The sequence below is a fragment of the Taudactylus pleione genome, unplaced genomic scaffold (genome assembly GCF_031769625.1).
Source record: "Taudactylus pleione unplaced genomic scaffold, aTauple2 ptg000642l, whole genome shotgun sequence".
Lineage (NCBI taxonomy): Eukaryota > Metazoa > Chordata > Amphibia > Anura > Myobatrachidae > Taudactylus > Taudactylus pleione.
This window is the reverse complement of record NW_028285044.1, coordinates 5,214,860-5,231,392: the sequence shown is the minus strand read 5'-3', so window position 1 is coordinate 5,231,392 and position 16,533 is coordinate 5,214,860. Positions and strand designations below refer to the sequence as shown.

At 43.5% G+C, this 16,533-nt stretch overlaps 1 protein-coding gene and 1 long non-coding RNA gene across 3 annotated transcripts in view; one reads left to right on the top strand and one right to left on the bottom strand.

Annotated features, from left to right (window-relative positions):
* Positions 1-11,590, bottom strand: part of CBX7 (chromobox 7) — a 34,563-nt gene extending 22,973 nt beyond the window's left edge. Inside the window, exons 1-2 of the mRNA XM_088455030.1 lie at positions 10,638-11,590; positions 9,455-9,498 (exon numbers count right to left, since the gene is read on the bottom strand). Of these exons, the coding sequence (XP_088311156.1) occupies positions 9,455-9,498; positions 10,638-10,706 (113 nt within the window). The 5' untranslated portion in view covers positions 10,707-11,590. The remainder of the gene's footprint in view (positions 1-9,454; positions 9,499-10,637) is intronic.
* A 113-nt stretch (positions 11,591-11,703) lies between these two features.
* On the top strand, positions 11,704-16,301 carry LOC148479029 (uncharacterized). Of its 2 annotated transcripts, none has more exons than XR_015872007.1 (3): positions 11,704-11,779; positions 13,447-13,901; positions 15,526-16,300. It is a non-coding gene; the product is annotated as an uncharacterized LOC148479029 (long non-coding RNA). The 2 variants fall into 2 exon arrangements; XR_015872008.1 differs by having other exon boundaries at positions 11,712-13,194; positions 15,526-16,301.
* Positions 16,302-16,533: the final 232 nt, after the last annotated feature.

Sequence of the window (16,533 nt, the reverse complement as noted above, 5' to 3'; positions counted from 1 at the left end):
CAGGCAGTACTAGTAGTAGGGAGGGGTTTAGGGTAGACAGCAGCTGGGGCAGTATTGGGGGCAAGGGTAGATAGCAGCTCGTACAGTACTGGGGAGCAAGGAGAGGGTTTGGGCAGCAGTACTGGGTGTAGATAGCAGTTGGAGCAGTACTGGGGCAAGGTGGTGGTTAGGAGCAGGCAGTACTGGGATTAGGGAGGGGGTAGGGTAGATAGAAGGGCAGCTGAAAGTAGCAGTAGCAGCCGGCCCATCACACTGCCACGAACACCTGCACTACTGCTTTGCCAATGCCAATCGGTGGTACCCCCTACTGGCCGCTTGCCCACTCCTCTTTACTGCTAGCAGCAGCTACGGGAAGCTACCCTCAGCCCCAAACACCCTTCACAGCTCCACCACCGCACCAAACCAACTCCCACCCGTTTATTAAACTTACATGAATTATCCTCCAGGTCAGACACCATTGTTTTGTCACAGCTCCTTGTGTAGCCGGGTGCAGAGGCGGATTTAGACTCATGGGGCCCTAGGCAAGATACTGGTTTGGGCACCCCCCTTCAAACAATCCATAGCACTATATTCTCCCTAATACCTTAACCCAAACTAATCCCAAAACCCTAACCTAACCCTAATACACTATCCATAATACCCTAACACAAATCCCTAAACTAACCCTAATACTCTAACCCACACCACTACACTAACCCTAATACACTATCCCTAATACCATAACCCCAAAACTAACCCTAACCGCTAACCCAAACTGCAACACAACTCTAATACCCTCTCTCTAATATCCAAACCCCAAAACTAACCCTAATACCCAAACCACTACATCAACTATAATACCCTATCCATAATACCTTAACCCAAACCCCTAAACTAAACCAAATACCCTAACCACTACACCAACCCTAAAATCCTAACTCCATGTAAACACACAGTAGTGCTGTCACGACCTGGCCCTTGTGATTTCCAGGCAGGGGACTGGGAGTCATGGGGACCAGATAGGGAGGCAGCAGTAAACGAGGAGGAAGCATAAAGGACTTCCTCATCTGCTAATACTGGGTGTTGACGAGACCTGACCAGAGGCGCAAAATCTAACTCATTGGTGATTTTCATCAGTGACCCCTCCAAGTGGGATATGGTCTTAGCTGCGCCCAATGAGCAGGTTGCGGCCCCCTGGTCAGGGACCCAGGAATTAGCAACTGACAGGAAGACAACTGAGTGGCTGGAGATAAACACTAAAAAATATCGGTGATAATCAATTTTGAATGTTACTGAAGAATATCGGTAGTGACTGATGTTAAATATTACTGGAGAATATTGGTAATGACCTGTGTTGGACATCACTGGTGAATATCGGTAGTGACCGATGCTGGTAACACAGGAGAATATCGGTAGTGTCCGATGTAGCACACTGAACAATATCGGTAATGACCGATGTTGGTTATCACTGGAGAATATCATAGAAGTATGAGAAACACACTAGAGAATATCAACTGAGACTGATGAGAAGCACACTAGAGAATATCAGCAGAGTCAGTGAAAGAGCATTGGAGATAAGAACAGCGTGGAGCCTGGAACAGCACTTCAGTGCAGCAGCAACTGGAAATAGAGAAGTTGTTCAGGCAATGTTCTGTTCCTGGAGGCCTGCTTTATACCCTTAGGTGATAAAGACAACATGGCTGCGCCCATGACAGCAGCCGTGGGAACTCTGCAATGGGGAATCGCATAGAAGTCTTCACCGTGCCCTGAGGAGAATATTCAGTGCATCACCCGTCGCTGCACCTGGTGTCTGAACACACGACTGATCAGCGGAAGCTGGCACCACGGTGAGTAACTGCCGATCCCAGGCAATCCTGAATCCTTACAAGTGCTCCTTGTACACGTTAGGCCACACAGTAGAGCTTCTTATACACGTTATGCCACAAAGTAGTGCTCCTTATATACACATTACGCCACACTGTAGTGCTCCTTATACAAGTTATGCCACACAGTAGTATTGCCTCTTAAACATTATGCCCACACAGTAGTATAATACCTAATGTCTCCATCTCACACATCGGAGTAATCTGGGGATTCCGTGTGGCCACGCCCCATTTAGTGATATCACCAGAGCTCCCGTGAAGCCATGCCCCTTTTTAGCCAGGGGGGAGGTATATTGGTTGCACCGGGTGTCACCAACACCAGTGCCGCCACTGCTGCAGCATGTCAGCTGAATGCTGGGGAGAGGGATGTGCTGCCTGCTAAGAAGGGCCCACCTTCAGGTGAAAGATGCTCGGCTGTGCTGGCTGCTGCAGGCGCTGACAGCAGGACAATCACGGGAAGATGACCGATGCCAGAGAGGGAGATTACTGCTGCACTGTACTTCAGGCTCAGTCTCACTCACCCCCTTCACTCTCCTCTTGGCGTGTCCCGGCTCCTCGCACTGTCCTTGTGACACGCACAACACACTGAGTAGGACGCAGGTGTGCACTGGAGCTGGCATCCGGCAGCTGTCTAATCACTGACAACTTGCCAGCCCAGCACTCTGATATTTTACAACACTGTCGGAGGGCCCCCTGGGACCCATCGCGCCCTAAGCGGCCACTTGGGTTGCCTTGGGGTAAATCCGCTTCTGGCCAAGTGCCTGGTCCACTTTCGCAATATGCTGCCCGGGGGGCCGTCTTCATGCCAGGTGCCGGGGGCTGCCTGTGTCCGGGGGCCATCCTCATGCTTGGTGCCGCCTGTGGTGCCGGGGGCTGTCCCCATGCCGGATGCCGCCTGTGTTGCCGGGGGCCGCCTGTATCTCTGTACTGCCAAGGGCCGTCCTCACGCCCGGGGCGTCCTTATGCCGGTGGCCGCCTGTGTCTTTGTAGTGCCAGGGGCCGTCCTCAAGCTGGCTGCCGCCTGTGGTGCCGGGGGCCGTCCTCACGCCGTAAGCCGCCTGTATCTCTGTAGTGCCGGGGGATGTCCTCACGGTGGGGGCTGCCTGTGGTGCCAGGGGCCATCTGCTTATGTCCCTGTGGTGTTGGAGGATGCAGCATCCAGGAGGTGAGGCGTTAAAGGTCTGGCTCCACCTCCACTTTGTATAGTCCTCCCTGGCCAGGCCAGGGAGACATCAATCATTGAATCAGGAGCCACAAGATTGGTAAGCGCAGCGCATCCCCGAGGACTCACCCATTCTCCCAAAGTGAGTCCACGGTCCTCATATTCGTGTAAAATACGCGCTATAGCACGTTTTTGCGATCACAGTGGACGACTTTAATGAACGACGTAACGATCACCGTTATGTCATTCATTAACAATGCACTGGCCGCTAGCGATATTGCTAGGTTTGATGTGCAGCAAATCAAATCTGAGACTGTCGCTAGCGACCGCCGGAGCGCGCATACACACTGAGCGATAAGGTGATAGGCCACTACGAAACGGCATATCGGCCAGACATTGCTCCAATGTGTACCCAGCTTTACAGTTTTCCCATAGTCATTAAAGAACAGCTAATCTTAGGGCTGTAATAGCCTGCAGGATGAGGGGTTTGACAATATTTTGCGATTATGCTGCACATTAATTCCCTTTAGTCCCCCTATGCACTGACCCCAGTAGTAGTCCCCCCCTATGCATTGGCCCCAGTAATAGTTCCCCCCTATGCATTGCCCCCAGTAGTTGGCCCCCTATGCATTGCCACTAGTAGTAGTCCCCCTATGCACTGCCCCAGTAGTAATCCCCCTATGCATTACCCCTAGTAGTCCCCCTATGCATTGCCCCCAGTAGTAATCACCCCTATGCATTGCCCCCAGTAGTAATCACCCCTATGCATTGCCCCCAGTATTGGCCCACCTATTTGCCCTTTAGTGACCTGGGCCTAATGCATTAGTTACTCACACCTATTTGTGGGACAGATACCTTAAATTGGGCCTAATGCCCATGTAGTCTGGGCCTTGTGCCCACCTATATACCCACAGGCCTATTGCCTGAATTTATGCCACGGGCCTAGTGCCCGACAACCCTGGTGGTCTAGGGAGGGGTTAAATAACTTTGGCCCAAGGCCGCCTATCCGTACGGTGGAAGAGGCTGCAGGGGGGGGGGTGGGGGCTTCGTTAGCTCTTTTTCTTTCCACCCCCGCAGTCTTCTCCGGTCCTCAGCTTCATTCTTCTGCCGCTGGCCCGTCCTAGCCAGCGGCGCCGCCTCTTCCTATCTTCCTTCTTGAACACACCGTCTTCTGGCCTCTTGCGCAGCCGCCGGAATTGTTGCCGCAACACCTCTCTTCGGGAGGTCTTCACTCCTCCCCCGGTACTGAAGTTTCCCGCTCAGCGGCATCTAATTGAAGACGCCGCGAGTGGGCGGGGCTATGACACGGCGAGCCGCGATTGGCTCGTCACGTCTCCCTCCTATTGGCTGCTGGACCGAGAGCCGTGTTTGGCTCGCGGCCAGTGCCAAACAACCGCCGCCGCTACTTGGCTTCCAGGCAGCGAGCTCCACTTAGCTTGCGCCCGGAGCCAAGCTTCTCCCGCCACTTTACCGCCGATGCTGGTGGAAGGGACCAGGCGGTCCCTTCACCAGGTACCCGCCGTGGTGGCTTACCCGGCGCTGGGAACAAACACACTGTCCCAGCGCCAGGCACTGATGCTGTGCCGATGCTGGGATAAGACACTTGATCCCACCACGGCTTTCCACAGCAGCAGCCAATGAGAGTCTATCTGACTCTCATTGGCTGCTCTACCAGACAGCGTTGTGTCTTTCTCAGGGAGACGCGCTGTGCTGCAGCCAGCTGTTAGGAATTGGGCACAGCACAGCGCGTCCCCGGCTATTTTCTAAAAGTGAGTCCCCATTTCTCAATCCCGGGTAAAATACGCGCTATAGCGCGTATTTGCGAACACTGTCTCAGATTGGGGAAGTAACATCAGGACCAAAACAATATTTCTATTGGCACACATAATTGGATGTTCTATTAGCTGACAATATAACTATTTACATTGTCTAGATCATACATAACCTTTTATAGGACCAAGGCGCACAGTCCTTAATTATTTACATATGTTTCCTCATAAATTCTTGTTACAGTCGCCAGGTCCCATGCAACTCGGGCGTAATTTAGCCCGAAAATGTATCTATGTGCGACTGAGTCTCTGAATCTGTATATGAAGTGCTACAATGCAGCGGCTGCAGCTTTTTTACATTGTACTTTATATACTGACTCAGTCGCAAACAGTTATACAAGTGTTGCATATCAAATTAATCAGCACAGTTACCTGGTACATCCAAGTACATCACATTGCGACTAAGATGCTTTTTAGGGCGAAAAAGAGGCCCGACGCTAGCAGAGTCGCACAGACCCTGATGGCTCACTCCAGGCATCTTGCGCCACATGGCGTATTCAGGCTAAATGTATAAGGACATATCTGTATAATGTACTGAAGCTATATAACATATGCTGAGATTACAGGACTACAGTATATAGTCTAATTTAATTTAAATATAAAGATGTTTTTCTCTTTCTAATGACACGACATGTAATTGTTATACTGTACACTAGAAGTCTTTTTAAGTTTGATTGATGAGTAAAATTTATATTTTAATTAATTAGTCGCAATGTATTGTTTTTTAATACTTTTTGGCCTGATACAGAGTGGTACACTATTGCTGCCGCAACTGCAAATTTTTTAGCTGAGGATTTATGCTAATGGTACAGCCGGCAGGACTGAGACGCCAATCGGAGCCATCGCAGCTGTCCGCAACTGCCTACACATAAGCAGTATCAGACCCAACATCGACTCCTTGAGACTATGGTCACTCAGAATGAAATGCCGGAGCCCTGTCTCCTGCGTACAGGGTTACAGATGTAGGATGTGACACGCCCCTGAAACAGTCGGGAAACGCCTGCGTTTTTAGCCGATACTCCCCGTTGCCTCCCCCAAGTGTTCCCTGCCTATCAATCACACTGCGATTAAAGACTTGCAACATGCGACTACAGTAATGTATCTCAACACATGCACATGCGAATCAGACACATGTGCAGTGACAAAAAAATCTAAATCAGGCTCTTTATTCTTATAGCAACAAGTGTAACACACAACTGCTCTGCATGGTATATATATTATATGCACATATTAAACCTACTGTATATACAGGATATGTGTACAATGCATTTCATGATTTTGCATCACTCCTAATTCAATTGACCCTTCAATGTTTGTATTGTGAGCACAACTACATTAACACAGCTATATTAAGATTCCCATTTGTTTAAAAAGTGAAAATTGATGTTTATATTTAATGTGTAGAAATAGGGCTACTTTTTTTTTGTACTACCAGCAAAGTTACGCCACATCTTTATGCTATCTCTATGCTTTCTGTACACTATTGTTGGGGAAATGCATATACAGTAATATACCTTTTAACATATACTGTAGATACAATTATATTGGCAACGTACAGTATGCTGTGAATGCATATATCTGTCCTGCTCTAAATGGGCCCCATTATCGGACAAAAGTCAGAGATACCGTACAGTACTGAATAAATCCCGGGCTATAAAGTACATCATACACAGTCATGCTCAAATACATAAACCAAAATCTGTCCAGATTTGCATTGTATCAATGTTGGCAAAACCCTTCAAAGCAGTCCTCAGAAAGAGGAAAAGTGAATTAAACAGTTTCATAATGGTGTATCATTTTCTCCAAAGTTTTCATAGAGGGTTCTATAGGACTGAATTTTGCTGTATGCAGACCCTAATCCAAGTTACCCAAGAGCAATGGAATTAGTGGTCTTTGGCAGAAGAAAACTGTGTTCCTATATTCTTCACCAGTGTCATTAAATGCACATACAGATATGATAATAAAAAAATATTTTAATTATACTGTATTTAGATCACACATGCTTTAAAAAAAAGTGTGTACTGCACACAAGTTTCTCTCTCTCTATATAAATATTTATAATAATGTAAATAAGTAGTTTACATACACAATTAGAGACAATGATTATTTCACTCATGATAGCATGCTGAAGCAAGGTTCACAAACAAAACCATTTGACATTTGCAAGTCAGATCCATGACACAATAACAGGAAAATATGTTTAGGCTTCACCAGTGATTTGCATTATACCTCCACTTAGCACAAATTATTTATTGTTTCTAAACTACATATGAGCTGAAAACAAACAACTACGTGCAGTTTCCTTTTAAGATTTCTCAACAGGCTATGTTTTGAGTGTTTCCCTGTTTTGTTGACTAAAGTTATATATTAAGGAAACCCTCATCAAATTACCAGTTTATGTTACATAACTAAGGTGCTCCATGGTCTAAGCCAGTCTGAGGGGCTTCTAAATTATTCAGCCATGTTCCCTGGGGCTCTGGTAGTTCAGTAATTCAGTGACGGTAATCAATTCTGCTCATCACCATAGCAAGTCACTGGAGGTCGGTGTAAGATGGAGAACCAATCACAAGCCTCAATATCTTTGATGGGACATGTGACTGGTACTCCCGTCCTTCCCATCCCTTCAGCCAGGGATGCGAGAGGGATGGAGAAACTTTGCGAAATACAGGACTCCAGCTAGTGGGAGGGTATCCTAATAATATATTTTACTAGATGATAGTGGAGCTTTAGGGGGAGCTGTGCTAAACTTTGGAAAGTGATAAAATACCAGCCACTCAGCTCCTCTCATGTTACAGGCTGTGTTTGAAAAATGACAGTTAGGCTGATTGGTTGGTAGTTTATCTCTCACCAGAGCTTAGTACATCTGCCCCTTAATGAGAAGTTTGAGAAACTCTGATGTAACATATCTTCCAACACCATCCAATTCACTTGTTCCACAATATTCTGCTCCTGCTTTTCCCCCTCACTTTATCATATCAGCCGTGTCTGAACTGAATAATTGATCTTATAAACAACTTAAGATGTTTTTTTTTATTGATCCCAAGCTACTGCAATTAGAAGATATAGAAAATATGTAAAAGCAGGAGCAGACTGTACTAGGAGGAATTAGAAAGCATGTTTGCGAATACATTGTATCTGGAAAATGATCACATCTTATTGTACAAGAGTACTGATACAGGGATAAATGTCACATACAGCTGCAAAAACAAACCCATAGTGCAAACATCTTGTTGAGTTTATTATTTAAAGTGTCTAGACTTAATCCGCAGAAATATGAAAGGGTTAATGACTTTGATGTAATGTAGGTATGCAGCAATTAACATCTTTCATAATGAAAGATGTAACATCCTAGAAACCAAAGGGTTACTCAGAGCACACCTTTCCTCTGCTGTTCCTGCGCACACTGCAGCAAGGGCTGAAGTAAACAAGTGAACATATGACTCATGCGTCACTCTCAGCTCCCCCTCCTCTGAGAGTTCTCACTCCCCCGGTCAGATTAGAGGTGATAAACAAGACGTATTCAATAGGCAGTGCTTATCTAGAAGCAGGCAGTGCCATGCTAAGAGCCTGCACACACACACACAGCTCATAGTGGTGCCGACTATCAGATATTCATCCTTTACCCAAAATACAGACCTGCATAATGTTCAAGATATACTTAAGCATCCAATCACAATCCTATTTATTGCAGCTAAAGGTAAAGCTATTACACTGTTGCAAAATCCAGGTCTGAGAATCTGATATAGAATCCAAAGACACTCTTTTAACACCAGAAAATATATATTCACCTCTCCAAAAACAAACCTGAGGGCATACTCAAAAGCTTAGGACCAATCCTACAATCAACCTGTTATTGCAGCACATCGTTTTTTTAATGGACCAAAACAGCTATCTCCACTTTAAATCTAACATGTTACAAACATTACAAGGACAACATATGTATTTTCCTGGACATAAGTTTACTTACTAAGAAATAACCAATACACAAGTGTTTATTTGCATAACAAACTTTTATTCCAATTGTAAAGCACAGTGGGCTATGCTGGCGCTATATAAGTAATTAATAGTGTTAATAATATTAATAATAATAATAGAAGATGGCCCTACACACTGGTACATTTTATTTATCACCACTCAGATGAATTAGTGGTTTGGAATGCTATACATGATAACTGCTGCACAATGGATAATGTGACTGTAAAGTCAGTCTTCAAGGTAATTATATTACTAAATGGTGCATTTTTCTCAAAATGAACATTTCGGCTCATAAACTGAATCATATTTACAGACAAAATAAATGGTGTGAGCTGCGAGTACCACTGAGGGGGTAGAGGAAGAGTACACACTTATTACAGTGAGGAAAATCACCTCCCCCTACCACACACAGGAGCAGAAGGCGGGAGAATTCAAAGATGCTTTTTGCCAAGTGTAGAATCAAGTGCGTAGTGGTTATGGGAACCTGAGCTTACATGTGTGATAGTGTAACACTGGTATTGGATGTGTGTGGGTGAATTACTACAGATGCCAATATGCAATATATTAGTCCATCTGACTGCCAATATCTCTTTCTCTTAAGGTTCATATTTAGTTATTGTACTCACTTTGGGGGCCAGCCTTTCCACTTCACAAGATATTCCACTTTACCCTGGAAAGACAGAAAAAATTGCTCTCTTCATAATGGACACATCACGTTCTATTCAATAATGGCATATACTGTAGGAGCAAACAGTCGACAGTGGTAAAATAAATATATAATAACAATTATATGGCAGAGTAAAAAAAATAGAAACTGGTTATTTCTTGTACATTACATTTAATGTATGAAAGCACGCATCAGCATACATTGTATATGTATATTATATATATATATATATATATATATATATATATATATGTCGCATACTCAAAACTGAAAAAAAAAACAGGATTTTTTTTAAATCAGTTCAAACGCTTTTGTTCACCTGTGTAATTCTGGCACTTGAGAATAGACAGAAAACAAACATTTGTAATGTGAGTCATCTCTATGAGTCACTGCTTGGAATAGTCACCTATAGAAAGATTAACTTAGCAATGAGTCACTTCTAGCGTAAAATGTGTTTCTATCAGAGTCCAGGGATTCTGATGTTCTATGCAATATTACAAAAAGTAACTGGAACAAGGTACAACTGTAATTATACAGATTGGTCAGATCAACAGACAGAATCAAGTTCTGTAATGTCCTGTTAAATTAGTAGGTCATGCATGATTCATATAAATGATTGTAGATGAAAGTGCATTAAAATGACAATATCTAGAACAAGCATTTATAGAAGACCTTCTATTTACTATATGTTCCAAACACAAAACACTGGATAACATAAAAGGCGATGATGTTCATCAACAAATATTTGTAAAATGGGAAAAGCATAGCAGTATCATTCAAAGTTGTAACCAATTATGCCCACCATTGCCAATAGGCAGCAGATGGGTTGGAATCTGAATCACATCACTGCCTGCTCATTATAGCATGGCTTGTAACAAATTGGTGAATGTGTAACCAATCTGGTCACCTGTACAACAGACAACCTGTGTATCACTGTAATTACACAAACTACACATCCCAGCCAGCTAAACAGCTACCAGAGATAAAACACATGCTTGTGGTTGCAGTATTTCATTTGTTATTGCCTTTTTCCAAACTGTCATCATCTTTAACAAAGCTGAGAAACTCTAAACCCATAGGAAGGCTGTTTGCCATGCGATGTCACTCCCTGCAGGAAAGTACCCTCAGTCATGATATCTTACCTTTCTTATTCTCTTCTTACGAATGCTCTCTACTGCAAACACTTGTTCCCCAATGGCAGACAGCTCCATGCCAGTCTCTGGGGTTGTCTCTCTGTGCCAAGTAGTCTCCAGTCCACTGGTAGACACTCTCTTCTTAATGCAGAGGAAGCTTTTCCCTATGTTGCAGAGTGAGAGATGCACGGTGACACACCCCCTCTGCAATGCACGGGTGCCAATGGTGCTGTGCCACACTACAGCCTTCTAGGTGGCTGCAAAGATGCCACTTCTTGCAATGACCAGATTCTTAATCTCTTATTAGTCACTCGTCTTACTTGTAAATACAAATACCCCTGTCCTTGCTGATATTGCTTGTGATATTGTAGGTATGGGATGCCCACGCCCCCTTCTATGTTGGATAATAACTACCAGTGGATTTTGGTAATTGTGTTTTCTTCTGCAGCTTTTATCCTGCTAAAAGCCACCCCCTGCAGCCTGCAGAAATGTGAATTATTTGCCTTACTAAGGTAACACTTCCTTATCGCAGCCGCCTTTACTTATGTTCCCGCTAATGTGTAAAGGCAATACAAAGTTCAGAGCTAGTGCCTAAATCTTCCCAATGATCTCTGCTTCTTCCAATGCTGCCTCTCTGTCTCTCTCCTCCTTGCCAAATGCTGCTGCAGGTTCCTCCAGAGTGACACCTCCCTTCCACCCGCAATTTCCCCCACAACTGTTGTAGTTGTTGTATGCAGTGCTGCTGCTGTGTCAGTGGGATGTTATTATAGCCTGGGTTCCCTGGGGTGAAGTAAGCAGGTAGCAGATGACTGGGCTGGTCCTGCCCTGGTCAGCTCGCAGCACGGGCACTGGCACTGCTGCTGCTGCTCCTTCCTCTCTCTGCCCTTCTTTGCATTACAACCTGCGCAACATTTTCAGGGAGCGCGCAGCAGCAGCAGCAGCAGCAGCAGCATCATCTCGGGAACGACAGTTACTAGTAGTTTCTAGTGGGAGAAGAAACCTTTGATGACATCACTTGGGCATGTGACTACACTCAGCAGGAGGGGCCTAGTGTGAGTGATAGCTGCGGAGAGAAGGAGCTAGAACTGATGGGCAGCAGGAGAGCAGAGCACATTCTGGAAAGCCAGTGCCACCAGTGTGTGTGTGTGTGGGTAAGAAAGTATACTTCCCCTGCTTCTCCTGTCTATTCACAGCTAGCTTTTGTCTATTCACAGCTATCTCCATGCGATGAGTAGCAGGTGTATAAAAGAGTGTATGACAGGCTTACATCAGGCAGCCTGTGGCACTGCCACTGTTGGGGAACTATAAGGTCTCAGAATGGTAATGATTGGGTACACACCATGGGTTGACTGACTAACTTTTAGCCAAAGAACTACTCTTCTCACATGAAAATAAAACTATTATAAATCAAAATATTTAATTTTTTATCAAGAAATGTAAAACAAAAAAGTTATTTGTTAAATATTAACATTTATTTATATTGCGCCAGCAAATTTTGTTGCGCTTTGCAGTTGTGAACAAAAAAAGTAATTAAGTCAGGATTTATTAACATTTATATAGCACCAGCATATTCCGTTGCGCATTGCAACTGTGAACAAAAAAGTAATAAAGTGAGTATTTGTATAAAAGCAAAAAACCTACCGTAATTCTCCAAGATTAATGGGAAGGAATTCATCACCTTATATAAGATTTGTACAGCTAACTTCTGCTTCCAGTGCGTGCTTATCTAATGAAAGTGTACTATAAGCTATCGGAGTGATATCAACAGCGATGTATTTCGCCATGGAAACGTTTTTTTTTATGTCAGTGTGGTGTCGTGTATTGTAATATTTACATTAATCATGTAATATAAATATAGTAATAATAAAAAACAATCAAATATTTACATTTACAAAACAAAAGCTGTAAATGGTAGGAAAAAAAAGGCAGAAGAATATTGGGCCTGATTATGATGTGGACGTTATTACGCAGCCGCAGGGAAACGGCAATGCAATACTGTACAACTAAAATGCAAATGCAGCAGAAGGCATCTGTAGGAAATTGGCGCCTCCTGCCTGCATCTGTGATCCAAGTGCTGCATCTGCGTAAGCTGATCTGCGTAAGCTGAAGCTTACTCTGACTGGCCATCAGAACTGGTCAGCCGGGTCCAGGAATTCTGCGTTGTCTGCACACCTACAAAACTTGGGGTGACCCCCCCCCCATTTTGTAGAACGGTCCTAGTCTCTGACCCCCAGACGCTACAGAATTTCATTCATGCTCTGGCTAAGGGGGGACTGCGAGCAGTCACGCAGGACCCATTCTGCACATGCGCAGACCTGGTCCTGCATCCACAAACATTGGCTTTGTACGTAAACCATTGGGTTTGGTCCAAATCCAAATCAAGCCCATCGTAAGAAAATATAGGCAGTAATCTTTGCAGGGTAGACAGAGGAATTGCATTGGCATTTTAGGTGTTGATTTAAAATAGGGTTTATGTTTGGCTTGTGCCATGTTTGAGAAATGAATGGTACACAATCAAAACGGAGAGAGAAATGAAACTTCGCATTCCCTATTTAATCACACGCAGGTTTGTATGTGCTATGTTTTCATGTTTTTTTATGCAATATTTTCAGTTCAAATAGTGGGAATTTATCATTTAAATAATGACATATTAGATTATATGCAGTGATTTACTAAAATACAAGCACACAACAGGGGCTTATTTACTTACATAGTGTAAATATGCAGTTACCCTTAGCAGCCAGTTGGAGTTAGCTTTTACCTGATTAATGCTGTTGCATTGCTAATTTTATCTGCTTTGTTTCTGGCTTGCCTTTAGCAAAGTGCATCTATTGTGTTATTACCATGGATCCTATACGCCAACGGGTTTTGGTTGCCTATGCAGGAGTTGTGATTTTGCCTGAAAGGGTAAGGGCCGAGAGGAGGAGAAGGCCTCGTTCCTGTTGGACAAAGGAGTGGCTGCTGCGGAGGGATACCATGTCCCACATCCCTCTTCTGATGGAGATTCGTGAGAATAACCCGGATGACTAACGGAATTTGGTGACGTTCCAGGAGTTGAGGCTTGTGACCCCTGTCATCTAGAGGCAGGATACAAGCATGTGGAGGTCGATATCGGCTTAGGAGAGGCTGGTGGCTACCCTGCACTTCCTAGCCACCGGAAGATCCCTGACTGATCTTAAATTTGGAACCTTAATCTCACCCCAGGCTTTGGGCATCATCATCCCCAAGACCTGTAGGGTCATATATAGGGCCCTGAAATCAGAGTATTTAAAGGTAAAAAAAAATGTAGTTTAAGTATGCACTGTATGTGTTCAAAGAGACATTATGGGGAATATTCAATCAGCCGCGATAAGGCAAAAAAATGGCGAAAAAGTAGCGCCGTCTGCCATTTTTCACCTATGTGCATCTTTTCGCCATATACAATTCCAGGGACCAATTCGCCTAAGCGGAAACTCAATGCAATGTACTGTAATAGGCAAAAAAGTTTCTCCACTGAATGGCAGGAGAAAAAAAAAATGCTAAATCTATATTTTTGGGTGCAGATGTTGGGAAACCACCCAGAACCCTTGGTACACCCCCCCAAAGGACAAATCACCCCCCAAAAAGATTTAAAAAAAGCGTTCTGCCCAAAATACGCATGTCAATTTTTGAGTGAAAAAGTACAAAGTGTGGGGACAAAGTTAAAAACTAGCAAATAGGCTTCTGGGGGGGCCAGTTGTTTTTGGAATTGCAGGTGCATGTAGCAGTGTGTTTTTTTAAATTTTTTTAAAGTACACTTTAGAGACATTAAAATATGCTAGCACCCATTTTCAAGTACCCCAAATATGATGGGACTACTTATTTTCACCCTAAAATACTGTTTTCTGACATGCTTCATCACTTTTTTCAAAGATGCGTCTGCAGAGCATTTAGCACAAGTTAAGTACACAATACACGTGTATTAGGTCTATAATAGAACACATCTGGACTGATTTCCGTTTTGAGTGCATCTTAACTATGGGTTCAGACTGATTTCCCCAAACTACTAAATACTTTTCGCCGCTTACAAATTCGCTGATTGGCGTTGTCACCTGTTCGGCTATTGAATAGGTGGAAAAGCGGGGATGCGCTCGCTGCGAATTTGCATTTGAAACTGGCAATAGCGGCGAAAAGTGCATGAGCCGAAAAGGTGCCGTCTTTTCTATATGGCTCTATATGTGAGTTGCCTCTAGCCTTATAAGCAGATAGACCATTTATATCTAAAATGTGGATCATTATTGTAATGGTTGTTGTGTATGAAGTTAACAGGGTCATTATGTCCTTTGGAGGTGGGTGTGCACTGCACTTTCTGCACCAAGTATTTTATTAGAAAACTTCCTCATGAATAGTTTAATAGCCCTTTTGAAATTACATAAACAAAAAATCAGGGTTATTGCACATGAATGAACAGTACCGAGGGTTAGTAGTTATTGTAAAAGGGTCAGATTTAAATATTTTGCATCCAGTGTACATGCTTTTCCAATCTGAAAGCAAGCATGCTTGTACAGAAGTTCACCCTGACTGTCATGGGCCTGGCATTATTGCTGTGTCGCTCTGGAACTGTGAAAGGGGTCTCAGGCGGGTTGCAGGCATTTACAAATTCCCGGTGCAACCCACCTTCTGCGTTGTGATAGGGGTTATCAGTCCTGTATAAAAATGTAATTAAATTATAGAGTAAAAAATCCCCCTTCCAGGAAAAGCACATGCGCATTTTTATTTTTGCATGCCCCTGTATGGACAAAATCTATTATGTATTAGTCACAGTGTCTGATCACCAAGTTTAAAGTAGTCATTTAATGTTAATCAAATAGTATACTGTAAGATGTGTCAACTGTTAATTCAATATTATAACTGAAAATCTTTCTTTTTCATTTTGTAGTTTCCATCGTCTGTAGAAGTTTGGAAATCCATCGCCAGTGAATTTGAAAGGAAATCGAATTTCCCAAACTGTGGAGGTGCCATTGATGGAAAGCACGTCAGAATAACCCCTCCAAGCAAAACGGGCTCCTTTTACTTTAATAAAAAAGAATATTTAGCATTGTCCTTATGGCAGTATTCACTGCAAATTACGAGTTTTTGTTTGTGGACGTGGGAAAAAATGGACGGGCCTCTGATTGTGGATCTTTTAAAAAGATAGTGTTCTACGACAGAATGGTCAATAACACTTTAAATTTACCATCAGATGAACAGTGTAACCATGGCCTGAGTTATGTGTTTGTAGCCGATGAGGCATTCGCCTTACACAAACACGTTTTCAAGCCTTACGCCCAAAGGACTTTCACCAGGGAAAGGCGAATCTTCAATTATAGACTGTCCAGGGCGTCACTCCAATACATCTCAGAATTGATAAGATTGATTGGGTTGTGCTTGCATTGTATGCTTTGCACAATTTACTTAGGAGGAAAGCACAAAGTCAAATGTCATTAACTGCTCCAGATGTTTCGGAACCTATTGAGGAAATGTGGGCATCTGTGAATCATCTGCCACTATCAGTTGCCAGCACAGCAGCTGTAAAAGAGGTCAGGGAGCGGTACCTGGCTTATTTTAATGGCGAAGGGGCGGTGTCATGGCAGGATGAACAAATTTCTTAAAGTCACCCAAACATTAACTGCAATAATTTACTTTATGTTTAAAACATTTCAAACAATTACTAAATAAAAAAATACTGTGGTTAACCCTATAAATATTGTGATTTATTAAAATTTTAAATGTGTAATAATGTGCTATAAGTATTGTAAAATCTGTAAAGGTTTTCTTTAATAAATAATTATGTAATTACATAAAAAAATATTTTTTAAATGCCGCTAGACGGTGCTGCCATCTGAAATTGGGGGGCACGGTACTAACAAAGTTGGCAGGGCCCCTGGGAAGGGAAGGTGTGGCAGAG